The 13,030-nt window shown below is 55.7% G+C and overlaps 1 protein-coding gene across 3 annotated transcripts; it reads left to right on the forward strand.

Annotated features, from left to right (window-relative positions):
* The first annotated feature begins 741 nt into the window (after window positions 1-741).
* Window positions 742-7,643, forward strand: RPAIN (RPA interacting protein). 3 transcript variants are annotated; one of them, XR_005454669.1, is made up of 7 exons: window positions 742-850; window positions 5,519-5,758; window positions 5,942-6,002; window positions 6,128-6,239; window positions 6,345-6,408; window positions 6,685-6,863; window positions 7,492-7,643. XR_005454669.1 is itself a non-coding variant. In XM_038759497.1 (7 exons), the coding sequence occupies exons 1-7, from the start codon at window positions 776-778 to the stop codon at window positions 7,519-7,521; spliced, it is 771 nt and encodes a 256-aa protein (XP_038615425.1). In that variant the 5' UTR covers window positions 742-775; the 3' UTR covers window positions 7,522-7,643. The 3 variants fall into 3 exon arrangements, 2 of the variants coding, with proteins under 2 accessions (XP_038615425.1, XP_038615426.1); XM_038759497.1 differs by having other exon boundaries at window positions 6,675-6,863; XM_038759498.1 differs by having other exon boundaries at window positions 6,723-6,863.
* Window positions 7,644-13,030: the final 5,387 nt, after the last annotated feature.

Genomic DNA, 13,030 nt, shown 5'->3' on the forward strand with positions numbered 1-13,030 from the left:
GAATAATAAAGAGGACATAAAAGCCCTGGAGGCAGGGGGCGCGGACCACGACTCCCGGCGGGCAGCGCGCGCGCGAAGCGCGGACTACAAGTCCCGGCGGGCAGCGCGCGCGCGCGCGCCGCGAGGACTACAAATCCCGGCGGACAGCGCGCGCGAGGTGCGGACCACGAGTCAATCAATCAATCGTATTTATTGAGCGCTTATTGTGTGCAGAGCACTTTACTAAGAGTACAGAGTGCACTGTATTAAGAGTCCCGGAGGACAGCGCGCGCGAGGCGCGGACCACGAGTCAATCGTTCAATCGTATTTATTGAGTGCTTACTGTGTGCAGAGCACTGTACTAAGAGTACAGAGTACACTGTATTAAGACTTAAGTCCCGGCGGGCAGCGCGCGGCGCGGGGCGGACTACGAATCCCGGCGGGCAGCGCGCGAGGAGCGGACTACGAGTCCCGGCGGGCAGCGCGCGCGCGAGGCGGGGACCACGAGTCCCGGCGGGCAGCGCGCGCGAGGCGGGGACTACGAGTCCCGGCGGGCAGCGCGAACGAGAGGCGCGGACTATGAGTCCCGGCGGGCAGAGCGAGCGCGAGGCGCGGACTACGAGTCCCGGCGGGCAGCGCGAGCGCGAGGCCCGGACTACGAATCCCGGCGGGCAGCGCGCGCGAGGAGCGGACTACGAGTCCCGGCGGGCGTCGGGCGCGCGTGCGCGGTGGGGGGGGGGTGGCCTTCCGGGCCGTTCCGGAAGCGGGTGGTGCGGGAGGCGCCTCGGCGGGCTCCATGGAGGAGGCGCGGGGCCACAGGGCGCTGTACAAGACGGCGGGCGCGCCGCCCTGGAAGGACACCTACCGGAAGGTCAGGGCGTCCAGTACGGACCCCCCGGGGGGGTGGGGGGAGGGGCGGGCGGGCGGGCGGGCGGAAACGGGGGGGCCTCCGCCCATCCCCCTCCCTATCAGAAGCAGCGGGGCTCAGTGGAAAGAGCCCGGACTTGGGAGGCAGAGGTCGTGGGTTCGAATCCCGCCTCCGCCACTTGTCAGCTGTGTGACTCTGGGCAAGTCACTTCACTTCTCCGGGCCTCAGTCCCCTCATCTGCAAAATGGGGATGAGGACTGTGAGCCCCGCGTGGGACAACCTGATGATGATGGTATTTGTTAAGCCCTTACTACGTGCAAAGCACTGCTGTAAGCGCTGGGGAGGTTACCAGGCGATCAGGTTGTCCCACGGGGGGCTCACAGTCTTCATCCCCATTTTACAGATGAGGGAACTGAGGCCCAGAGAATCAATCAGTCGTATTTATGGAGCGCTTACTGTGTGCAGGGCGCTGTACTAAGCGCTTGGGAAGTACAAGTTGGCAACGTATAGAGACGGTCCCTACCCAACAGCGGGCTCACAGTCTAGAAGGGGGAGACAGAGAACGAAACAAAACATATTAATAAAATAAAATAGAGTAGATATGGACAGGTAAAATAGAGTAATAAATCTGTACAAACATCTATCTATATACACAGGTGCTGTGGGGAGGGGAAGGAGGTAAGGTGAGGGGGGATGGGGAGGGGGATGAGGGGGGGACAGAGAAATGAAGTGACTTGCCCGAAGTCCCCCAGCTGACAATTGGCGGAGCCGGGATTTGAACCCATGACCTCTGACTCCAAAGCCCGGGCTCTTTCACTGAGCCATGCTGCTTCTCACCTTGTATCCTCCCCAGCGCTTAGAACAGTGCTTTGCACACAGTAAGCACTTAACAAATGCCATCGTTATTATCATCATCCCCGGGAGCTCTCGGCCTCTGGCAGCCCCTTCCTCCTCCTCCCTTCTTCTTATTGTAGTATTTGTTAAGCGCTTCCCATGCGCCAAGCACTGTTCTAAGCACTGGGGTAGATTCATGGTAATCAGGCTGTCCCACGGGGGGCTCATAGGCCTCACCCCCATTTTACAGGCGACGACGATGGTATTTGTTAAGCGCTTACTGTGTGCCAAGCACTGTTCTAAGCATTGGGGGAGATACAGGGTCATCAGGCTGTCCCACGTGGGGCTCAGTCTTTATCCCCATTTTCCAGATGATGATGGCATTTGTTAAGCGCTTACTATATGCCGAGCACTGTTCTAAGCGCTGGGGTAGATGCAAGGCCATCAGGCTGTCCCACGTGGGGCTCACGGGCTTCATCCCCATTTTACAGACGACGATGATGGTGTTTGTTAAGCGCTTACTATGTGCCGAGCACTGTTCTAAGCGCTGGAGGAGATACAGAGTCATCAGGCTGTCCCACGAGGGGCTCAGTCTTTATCCCCATTTTACAGACAACGATGACGGTATTTTTTAAGCGCTTACTACGTGCCAAGCACTGTTCTAAGCATTGGGGGAGATACAGGGTCATCGGCCTGTCCCACGTGGGGCTCAGTCTTTATCCCCATTTTCCAGATGATGATGGTATTTGTTAAGCGTTTACTATGTGCCGAGCACTGTTCTAAGCGCTGGGGTAGATAGTCATCAGGCTGGCCCACGTGGGGCTCAGTCTTTATCCCCATTTTACAGGCGACGATGATGGTATTTGTTAAGCGCTTACTATGTGCTGAGCACTGTTCTAAGCACTGGAGTAGATAGTCATCAGGCTGGCCCACGTGGGGCTCAGTCTTTATCCCCATTTTACAGATGACGATGATGGTATTTGTTAAGCGCTTACTATGTGCCGAGCACTGTTCTAAGCGCTGGAGGAGATACAGAGTCATCAGGCTGTCCCACGTGGGGCTCAGTCTTTATCCCCATTTTCCAGATGATGGTATTTGGTAGGCGCTTACTATGTGCCGAGCACTGTTCTAAGCGCTGGAGTAGATAGTCATCAGGCTGGCCCACGTGGGGCTCAGTCTTTATCCCCATTTTACAGGCGACGATGATGGTATTTGTTAGGCGCTTACTATGTGCCGAGCACTGTTCTAAGCGCTGGAGTAGATAGTCATCAGGCTGTCCCACGTGGGGCTCAGTCTTTATCCCCATTTTACAGATGATGATGATGATGGTATTTGTTAAGCGCTTACTATGTGCCGAGCACTGTTCTAAGCACTGGAGGAGATACAGAGTCATCAGGCTGTCCCACGTGGGGCTCAGTCTTTATCCCCATTTTCCAGATGATGGTATTTGGTAGGCGCTTACTATGTGCCGAGCACTGTTCTAAGCGCTGGAGTAGATAGTCATCAGGCTGGCCCACGTGGGGCTCAGTCTTTATCCCCATTTTACAGGCGACGATGATGGTATTTGTTAGGCGCTTACTATGTGCCGAGCACTGTTCTAAGCGCTGGAGGAGATACAGAGTCATCAGGCTGTCCCACGTGGGGCTCAGTCTTCATCCCCATTTTCCAGATGATGATGGTATTTGTTAAGCGCTTACTATGTGCCGAGCACTGTTCTAAGCGCTGGGGGAGATACAGGGTCATCAGGTTGTCCCACGTGGGGCTTACAGCCTCCACCCCCATTTTCCAGGTGATGATGGTATTTGTTAAGCGCTTACTATGTGCCTAGTACTGTTCTAAGCGCTGGGGGAGAAACAGGGTGATCACGTTGTCCCACAGTTTTAATCCCCATTTTACAGATGAGGAAACAGGCACAGAAAAGTGAAGTGACTTGCCCAAAGCCACCCAGCTGACAAGTGGCGGAGCCAGGATTAGAACCCACGACCTCTGACTCCCAAGCCCGGGCTCTTTCCGTTGAGCCACACTGCCAGATGAGGTCGCTGAGGCCCAGAGAAGTGAAGTGGCTTGCCTAAAGTCACACAGCAGACAAGCGGCGGAATCGGGATTATTCATGCATCCATTCAGTCAATCAATCGTGTTTATTGAGCAGCGCTTACTGTGTGCAGAGCACTGTACTAAGCGCTTGGGAAGTACAAGTTGGCAACATATCGTATTTATTGAGCGTGTACTGTGTGCAGGGCACTGTACTAAGCGCTTGCGAAGTGCAAATCGGCAAGAGATAGAGGCGGTCTATATGTGGATTAGAACCCACGTCCTCTGACTCCCAACTTGTACTTCCCAAGCGCTTAGTTGAGTGCTCTGCACACAGTAAGCGCTCAATAAATACGATTGAATGAATGAATTCCCAAGCCCGTGCTCTTTTTCATTCATTCAATCGTATTGATTGAGCGCTTACTGTGTGCTGAGCACTGGACTAAGCGCTTGGGAAGTACAAATTGGCAACCTAGAGAGACGGTCTCTACCCAACAGCGGGCTCACAGGCTAGAAGGGGCAGACAACTAAAACAAAATATATTAATAAAATAAAATAGAGTAAATATGTACAAGTGGCTCTTGCCATTGGGCCACACTGCCTCTATTTTCCCTAGAATAGTGCCAACAGCGGGCTCACAGTCTAGAAGGGACAGACAACTAAAACAAAGTATATTAACAAAATAAAATAGAGTAAATATGTACAAGTGGCTCTTGCCATTGAGCCACACTGCCTCTATTTTCCCTAGAAGAGTGCCAACAGCGGGCTCACAGTCTAGAAGGGGCAGACCACAAAACAAAATATCTTAACAAAATAAAATAGAGTAAATATATACAAGTGACTCTTGCCATTGGGCCACACCGCCTCTATTTTCCCTAGAAGAGTGCCAACAGCGGGCTCACAGTCTAGAAGGGGCAGACAACTAAAACAAAATATATTAACAAAATAAAATAGAGTAAATATGTACAAGTGGCTCTTGCCATTGGGCCACACCGCCTCTATTTTCCCTAGAAGAGTGCCAACAGCGGGCTCACAGTCTAGAAGGGGCAGACAACTAAAACAAAGTATATTAACAAAATAAAATAGAGTAAATACGTACAAGTGGCTCTTGCCATTGGGCCACACCGCCTCTATTTTCCCTAGAAGAGTGCCAGCAGCGGGCTCACAGTCTAGAAGGGGCAGACAACTAAAACAAAATATATTAACAAAATAAAATAGAGTAAATATGTACAAATGGCTCTTGCCATTGGGCCACACCGCCTCTATTTTCCCTAGAAGAGTGCCAACAGCGGGCTCACAGTCTAGAAGGGGCAGACCACAAAACAAAATATATTAACAAAATAAAAGAGTAAATATGTACAAGTGGCTCTTGCCATTGAGCCACACCGCCTCTATTTTCCCTAGAAGAGTGCCAACAGCGGGCTCACAGTCTAGAAGGGGCAGACAACTAAAACAAAATATATTAACAAAATAAAATAGAGTAAATATGTACAAGTGGCTCTTGCCATTGAGCCACACCGCCTCTATTTTCCCTAGAAGAGTGCTTGGCACGTAGTAAGCGCTTAGTGAGCCCACAGTGAGTTTACAGTCTAGCGTCTGTGTCTCCGTGTTAGTATGTTTGGTTTTGTTCTCTGTCTCCCCCTTTTAGACTGTGAGCCCGCTGTTGGGTAGGGACTGTCTCTAGATGTTGCCAGTTTGTACTTCCCAAGTGCTTAGTACAGTGCTCTGCGCATAGTAAGCGCTCAATAAATACGATTGATGATGATGATGATGATGAATGCCGTCGTTATTCTTCCCTTCCCCAAGCGATGCGCTGAGAGGCTGCGGAACAGCCGGTCCCGGCTCCTGGAGCGGTACCGCCGGGCTGGAGGAGGAGGAGGAGGAGGAGGAGGAGGAGGAGGAGGAGGAGGAGGAGGAGGAGGTGGCGGGGTCCGGGCCGCGCCGGACCCTTTCCTGGTGCAGGAGGTGATGGAGGTGGAGTGGAGGGACCTGCGGGCAGCCCACGGCAACCCGGCCCCCCAGGACGCCAACGAGATGTTCGGACAGGTCAGTGCCCGTTCCCCCCCGGCTTCTCGCCCGACGCCCCCGTATCGGACCCGCCACTTGACTCCCTGCTTGGGTTCCCGGCCCCCCGTAGAGGTGGGGGGTCCGTGGCCCTGTCCCCCTCACGCGGAGGGGCCCCACGCCCGCCGGCCCACAGCGGAGCCCTGCCCCTCGCCCCCCGTCCAGGTGAAGGACCCCGAGGAGCTGGCCGTTTTGGAGGAAATCCAGCAGGAGCTGATGAACCAAGGTGACCCCCCCCCCAAGACTGGGCAGAGGGGGTGGGGGGGACCGTCACAGCCCGCGAAGGGGTAAAGTGGGGGGGCGGGGGGGCCGCCCCACCCACCAGGCACTAACCCCCGTGTCGCGGGCCAGAGCTGAGCCTCGTGGCGGAGTACGAGCAGAGCGTGCGGTTCGACGAGCGCTGTCTCCACGCCCTGCTCCAGGGGCTGCAGCGGGACCACCTCATCTGCCCCGTCTGCTCCAGGTGAGGACCGAGGACCGTCCCGTCCCCCCCTCCGTCCCCCCCCGGGGGAGCCCTGGGGAGCGCGGGCCCCTCGCTCTGACCGGCGCCCATCGTTCCCCGCCCCAGGTACAATCTGTCCGTCTCCGGCGGCGAGGTGGTGTGCCAGTGCGGACTGCACCTCCTATCACCGGTGAGTCCCGGGGGCCGGGCACGCCCTTCTCCCCCACCCCCTCCCCGGTAGCAGCCGCGCGCTCGGGTCTGTACCCCAACCACACTTATACGCACCTGAAGCGTCTCCCCCTCTAGACAACTCTACTGCACTCCCCCAAAGCCCAGCGCCGTACGCGGTACCTGCCCCCAGCCCGCCTCCCCGCCTTGGCATCCCTCCATCGGGCGGGTGGCGGGGTTGGGGCAACCACCCGAGGCTCCGGCTACAGTCACACGTGTGGGTTCAAGTCGTTCACAGTTGCAGGGACGCAACCGGCCCCTCTCCCCGGCCCCCAGGGCGCGGAGCTGACCGAGCAGAAGCTGCGGGCATGCCTGGAGGCCAGCCTGGCGGAGCACAACAGCTTCTGCTCCCACCAGCCCCACTTCTCCGTCAGCTGCGGCACCGAAGAGGCTCCCAGCCTTTTTATGAGCTGCCAGGTATTGTGGCGCACTGTATGCCAAGCACTGGGGTAGGTGCCACTTCATCAGGTCCCCGTCCCACGTATTAAGCACTGACTTTGTGCCAAGCACTGTTCTAAGCCTTGGGGGGGGGGGGGGGGGATAAAGGTAATCAGGTTGGCCCCTCGGGGGCTCACAGTCTTCACCCCCATTTTGCAGATGAGGCACAGAGAAGCGACTTGCTCAAAGTCACACAGCCGACAAGCGGCGGAGCCGGGATTAGAACCCCCGGGCTCTTTCCACTGAGCCACACTGCTTCCGTTCAAGCGCTTAGTACGGCGCTCTGCGCACAGTGAGTGCTCAATAAATACGATTGATTGATTCTAAGAGGGAGAACTGGTCAGGGAACAAAAGCAAAGTGAAGTGACTTACCCTTGGCCACCTGACTGGTGACGAGTGGCAGAGCCGGGATGGGAACCGGGTTCTCTGGCCGGCCCGGGCTCTTTCCACTAGCCCATCCTGCTTCTCTGTGCCAGTCCAGCATCCTGGCAAGGGCGATGGGGGGGATTGGGATAAAAGCCAGAGCCCCCTACCTTATTCAGCAGCCCCTTGAGCCCCCGCTGCCTCCACTCCCATCCACCGTCTCCTTCCGCTTTCCTCCCCCCAGGCCTGCGAGTCGTGGACGGTGGTGCTCTGACCTCCCGCGGCGGGGGGGCCGGGAGGCCTCGAAGGGAGGGGGCTTGTATTATATGGAGTCGCACGCGAACGCCGCGCTTTGGAAACTCTACGGTGTTGGATTAAAGCTCTGTCACGGATGTACGCCGGGGCCGGTTTCTGTTGGGGCCCGGGCGAAGCCGCGGCTCTAACCCGGATCCCGGCGGGAAGGGGGAGGGCAGGAGGAACAGCGGGAAAACACCTTCCCCCGGCAGAGGAGGGAGCGTCCAGGCCAAGGAGCACTGTACATCGCTTTTATTGGCGCCCCACGCTTCCCCAGGCCCCAGAGTAAGGTAGGGGGGCGAGCCCGCGGCCCCTGGGGTCACCGGCCTCGCCCTACTGGCACTTGACGAAGCCCTTGAGATCCTCCAGGAAGCCGATGTACTCCTGGTGCTCCAGGGCCGTGCTCAGCTCCACCAGCTCGTCCGCAAAGGTGTTGTCCACCCCCCGGTCTGCCAGGAAGTCCATGAGGTGGTCGTACAGGGCCTGCGTGGCGGCGGAGGGGGAGCGTCAGGGGTGGGGGGCCGAGGCCGGCCGCCGGACACGCGCCCCCGCCGCAGCCGGGCCCACCTACCCAGTCCAGGGAGTCGGTATTGAGGGTGTAGCTCGTGTCCTTCCACTCGGCGTCGTCGCTCTCCTGGAAGCTCACCTCCCGGATGGTGAAGATGTCGTTCTCCTCCTCCTCCTCACCCTCCCCGCCCCGGGCGACCTGTGGGGAGTGCGGGCACACGGGGCTCAGGGGCGGGACCGGGGTCCCGAGGGGGCCCGCCGCCCGCCCCGGCCCCCGGCCCCCACCTCGTCCTCGGGGTAGTGGCAGTCCAGCACCAGGGCCCTCTTGGCGTCATTCTTCACCACCTCCACCACAAAGTTGGGCGTCGACGTGAGCTCGGGCTGGAAGGGAGGGGGATCAGAGGTCAGAGCCGACGGCGGCCAAGGCGGGAGCCCCCCACCCCTCTCCCTTTATCCCCCTGGGAGTGGGGTGGCGATGCAGAGAGGTGCAGTCGCTTGCCCGGGGTCCCCCTGTTGGGTAGGGACCGTCTCCCTATGTTGCCAACTTGGGCTTCCCAAGCGCTTAGTACGGTGCTCGATAAATACGACTGACTGAACGACAGTCAGGGCAGAGCTGGGCCACCGACCCGGGTTTTCCCGCCGTCGGGAACCCAGACAAGCCCCCGGCCGCTCCCCACCTCGGGCTCCTCGGCGTTCTGGGCGTCCCGGGGCTCCTCCTCGTCCAGCGACGGCGGTATGCTGTTGTTGATGTTGAACGTGACTGTGATCCTACGACAGACAAGGGGGCCGGGGCCCGTCAGCCGGCGGCACCGAGGCCCCGTCAAGCGCCACGCGGGCTCCTGAAAGGTGCCGTCTTGGCATTTCCCACCCATCGTCAGTACCCACTGCAGACCGTAAGCCCTGTCCCGGGCACTCGGGAGACGATCCCTGCTCGCAGGGCAGCTCCGCTGGACCCGGGCCCCGACGTGACGTGTCCGCCACGACGGCGGGCCCGTCCGGGTCACCGGAGGAGCGGTCCGGCCTACGGGCGGGACTGGCCCAATCGTTCCCGTCCTCCCACTCTCCTCCCTCTCGGGACCAGGAAGGAAAAAGTCGTCCCAGCAGGAACTCCCACACGTAGTTTGCGCTCAAATAAATTCAGAAGGTATTTTGGCCCTGGCTCCGCCCCCAAGCCCCCAAGTGCTGGGTGACCACAGGCTGCTCGCCGGGCCTCTCTGGGCTCTGGTTTCTTCCTCTGTATCATCATCAATCGTATTTATTGAGCGCTTACTGTGTGCAGAGCACTGGACTAAGCGCTTGGGAAGTCCAAGTTGGCAACATCTAGGGACGGTCCCTACCCACCAGTGGGCTCGCAGTCTAAAAGGGGGAGACGGAGAACAAAACCAAACATACTAACAAAACAGAACAGAACAGATAGGTACAAGTAAAATCAATCAGTCAATCGTATTTACTGAGCGCTTACTGCGTGCAGAGCACTGGACTAAGCGCTTGGGAGGTCCAAGTTGGCAACATCTAGAGACGGTCCCTACCCAACAGTGGGCTCACAGTCTAAAAGGGGGAGATGGAGAACAAAACCAAACATACTAACAAAACAGAATAGATAGGTACAAGTAAAATCAATCAATCAGTCATTCATATTTCTTGAGCGCTTACTGTGTGCAGAGCACTGGACTAAGCGCTTGGGACTTCCAAGTTGGCAACATATAGAGACGGTCCCTACCCAACAGCGGGCTCGCAGTCTAAAAGGGGGAGACAGAGAACAAAACCAAACATACTAACAAAATAAAATAGAACAGAATAGACAGGTACAAGTAAAATCAATCAATCAACCAATCAGTCAATTGTATTTATTGAGCGCTTACTGTGTGCAGAGCACTGGACTAAGCGCTTGGGAAGTCCAAGTTGGCAACATATAGGGACGGTCCCTACCCAACAGTGGGCTCGCAGTCTAAAAGGGGGAGATGGAGAACAAAACCAAACATACTAACAAAATAGAACAGAATAGATAGGTACAAGTAAAATCAATCAATCGTATTTATTGAGCGCTTACTGTGTGCGGAGCACTGGACTAAGCGCTTGGGAGGTCCAAGTTGGCAACATCTAGAGACGGTCCCTACCCAACAGTGGGCTCACAGTCTAAAAGGGGGAGACGGAGAACAAAACCAAACATACTGATAGAATAGAATAGATAGGTACAAGTAAACTAAATAGAGTAATAAGTATGTACAAACATATATATATGTATATATCCGTAGGACGGGAAACCATGGTCATCATCAATCGTATTTATTGAGCGCTTACTATGTGCAGAGCACTGTACTAAGCGCTTGGGAAGTACAAATTGGCAACATTGGCAACACGGTCCCCGCTCCCAGGACACTGTGGGTCACTCTTTCCCCGCCTCCACCGTCCCCAAACAGCCAGGGGACACGCCTGGAGGAGCCCCCCGACACGCCAGCCCCCCGAGGGACCCGTCAACCGGGCCCCAGTGTCCCACACTGGGTGGGATTGCGTTTCCGCTGCCCACCCGCCTCTCCCGTCCGGCCCTCACCTCTCGCCGGCCACCTTCCGCACCAGCTTGGCCTGGGTCCCGTGGACGTCCAGCTCCCAGCCGCCCGACACCTTGGGGAGGGACTTGTGCTTCTGGATCTTCTTCTCCTCTTTGATCTCATCCGTCAGGAACTGCGCAAAGGCCTTGTCCCCTGCAACGGCCGGCGCGAGACTCGGGGACTCACCCAGGGACCGGGCCCCGCGTTTAGTACGACGCGCTAGGGCCGGGAGGTGCTCAATAAATACCATCACCGCCCTCCTGGTGTCCAGGGGTGGGTGGGTTTTTCCCCAGCCTCTGTTGGAGACTGGGCTGGGTGGGACGTGGAGTGACCCAATTGGGTAGGGACTGTCTCTATATGTTGCCAATCAGTACTTCCCAAGCACTTAGTACAGTGCTCTGCACATAGTAAGCGCTCAATAAATACGATTGATGATGATGATCACTGTCTCCCCCGTCAGACTGAAAGCTTTTCATGGGCAGGGAATGAATCCACCGACTCTGTTGTTGTTGTTCTCCCGCTTTTAGACTGTGAGCCCACTGTTGGGTAGGGACCGTCTCTATATGTTGCCAATCTGTACTTCCCAAGCGCTTAGTACAGTGCTCTGCACATAGTAAGCGCTCAATAAATACGATTGATGATGATGATGACCCTGGGGACTGTGGTATACCACATCACTGTCTCCCCCGTTAGAGTGGAAGCTTTTCACGGGCAAGGAATGAATCCACCGACTCTGTTGTTGTTGTTCTCCCGCTTTTAGACTGTGAGCCCACTGTTGGGTAGGGACCGTCTCTATATGTTGCCAATCTGTACTTCCCAAGCGCTTAGTACAGTGCTCTGCACATAGTAAGCGCTCAATAAATGCGATTGATGATGATGATGACCCTGGGGACTGTGGTATACCACATCACTGTCTCCCCCGTTAGAGTGGAAGCTTTTCACGGGCAGGGAATGAATCCACCGACTCTGTTGTTGTTGTTCTCCCCCTTTTAGACTGTGAGCCCACTGTTGGGTAGGGACTGTCTCTAGATGTTGCCAATTTGTACTTCCCAAGCGCTTAGTACAGTGCTCTGCACATAGTAAGCGCTCAATAAATACGATTGATGATGATGACGTTGTACTGGGCTATCCCAAGCGCTCAGTATAGCGCAGAGCGCCGTGAGATACTGTGCAGAGCACAGAGAGACTGCGCTATCCCAAGCGCTTAGTATAGTGCTCTGCACGTAGAAAGTGCTCCATAATGGTCAGAGAAGCAGCGTGGCTCAGTGGAAAGAGCCCGGGCTTTGGAGTCAGAGGTCATGGGTTCAAATCCCGGCTCTGTCAATCAATCAATCAATCGCATTTATTGAGCGCTTACTGTGTGCAGAGCACTGGACTAAGCGCTTGGGAAGTCCAAGTTGGAGGAAGGCTCCCTTCCAGGGCCTGTCGTTTGTGGCTGTGTGACTTCGGGCAAGTCACTCAACTTCCCTGGGCCTCAGTTCCCTCATCTGCAAAATGGGGGTGTAAGACTGTGAGCCCCCACCGTGGGACAGCCTGATCGCCTTGTAACCTCCCCAGCGCTTAGAACGGAGCTTTGCGCATAGTAAGCGCTTAATAAATGCCGTCATTATTATTATTATTATCTGGAAAGGGAGACAGAGGGAGGAATCCACACGCCACAGGCCAGCTTAGCCTGGATAATTAATTATGGTATTTGTTGAACGCTTATTGTGTGAAAAGCATTGATCTAAAGGCTGGGGTACATCCCGGTTTGTCAGTTTAGACACATCATCATCATCAATCGTATTTATTGAGCGCTTACTGTGTGCAGAGCACTGTACTAAGCGCTTGGGAAGTACAAATTGGCAACATATAGAGACAGTCCCTACCCAACAGTGGGCTCACAGTCTAAAAGGGGGAGACAGAGAACAAAACCAAACATACTAACAAAATAAAATAAATAGAATAGATAGGTATAAGTAAAACAAATAAATAAATACACAGTCCCTGTCCCCCTCGGGGCTCCCGGGCTACGTAGGATATTGAGAAGCAGCGTGGCTCGGTGGAAAGAGCCCGGGTTTGGGAGTCAGAGGTCATGGGTTCTAATCTCGACCCCGCCATATGTCCTGCTGTGTGACCTTGGACAAGCCACTTGACTTCTTTGAGCCTCAGTTCCCTCATCTGGGGATTAAGGCTGGGAGCTCCATATCATCATCAATCGTATTTATTGAGCGCTTACTGTGTGCAGAGCACTGTACTAAGCGCTTGGGAAGTACAAGTTGGCGACGTATAGAGACAGTCCCTACCCACCAGTGGGCTCACAGTCTAAAAGGGGGAGGCAGAGAACAAAACCAAATATACTAACAAAATAAAATAATAGAATAGATATGTACAAGTAAAATAGAGTAACAAATGGGACAACCTGATCATCTTGTATCCCCCCAGCGCTTAGAA

The sequence above is a fragment of the Tachyglossus aculeatus genome, chromosome 17 (assembly GCF_015852505.1).
Source record: "Tachyglossus aculeatus isolate mTacAcu1 chromosome 17, mTacAcu1.pri, whole genome shotgun sequence".
Taxonomy (NCBI): Eukaryota; Metazoa; Chordata; class Mammalia; order Monotremata; family Tachyglossidae; genus Tachyglossus; species Tachyglossus aculeatus.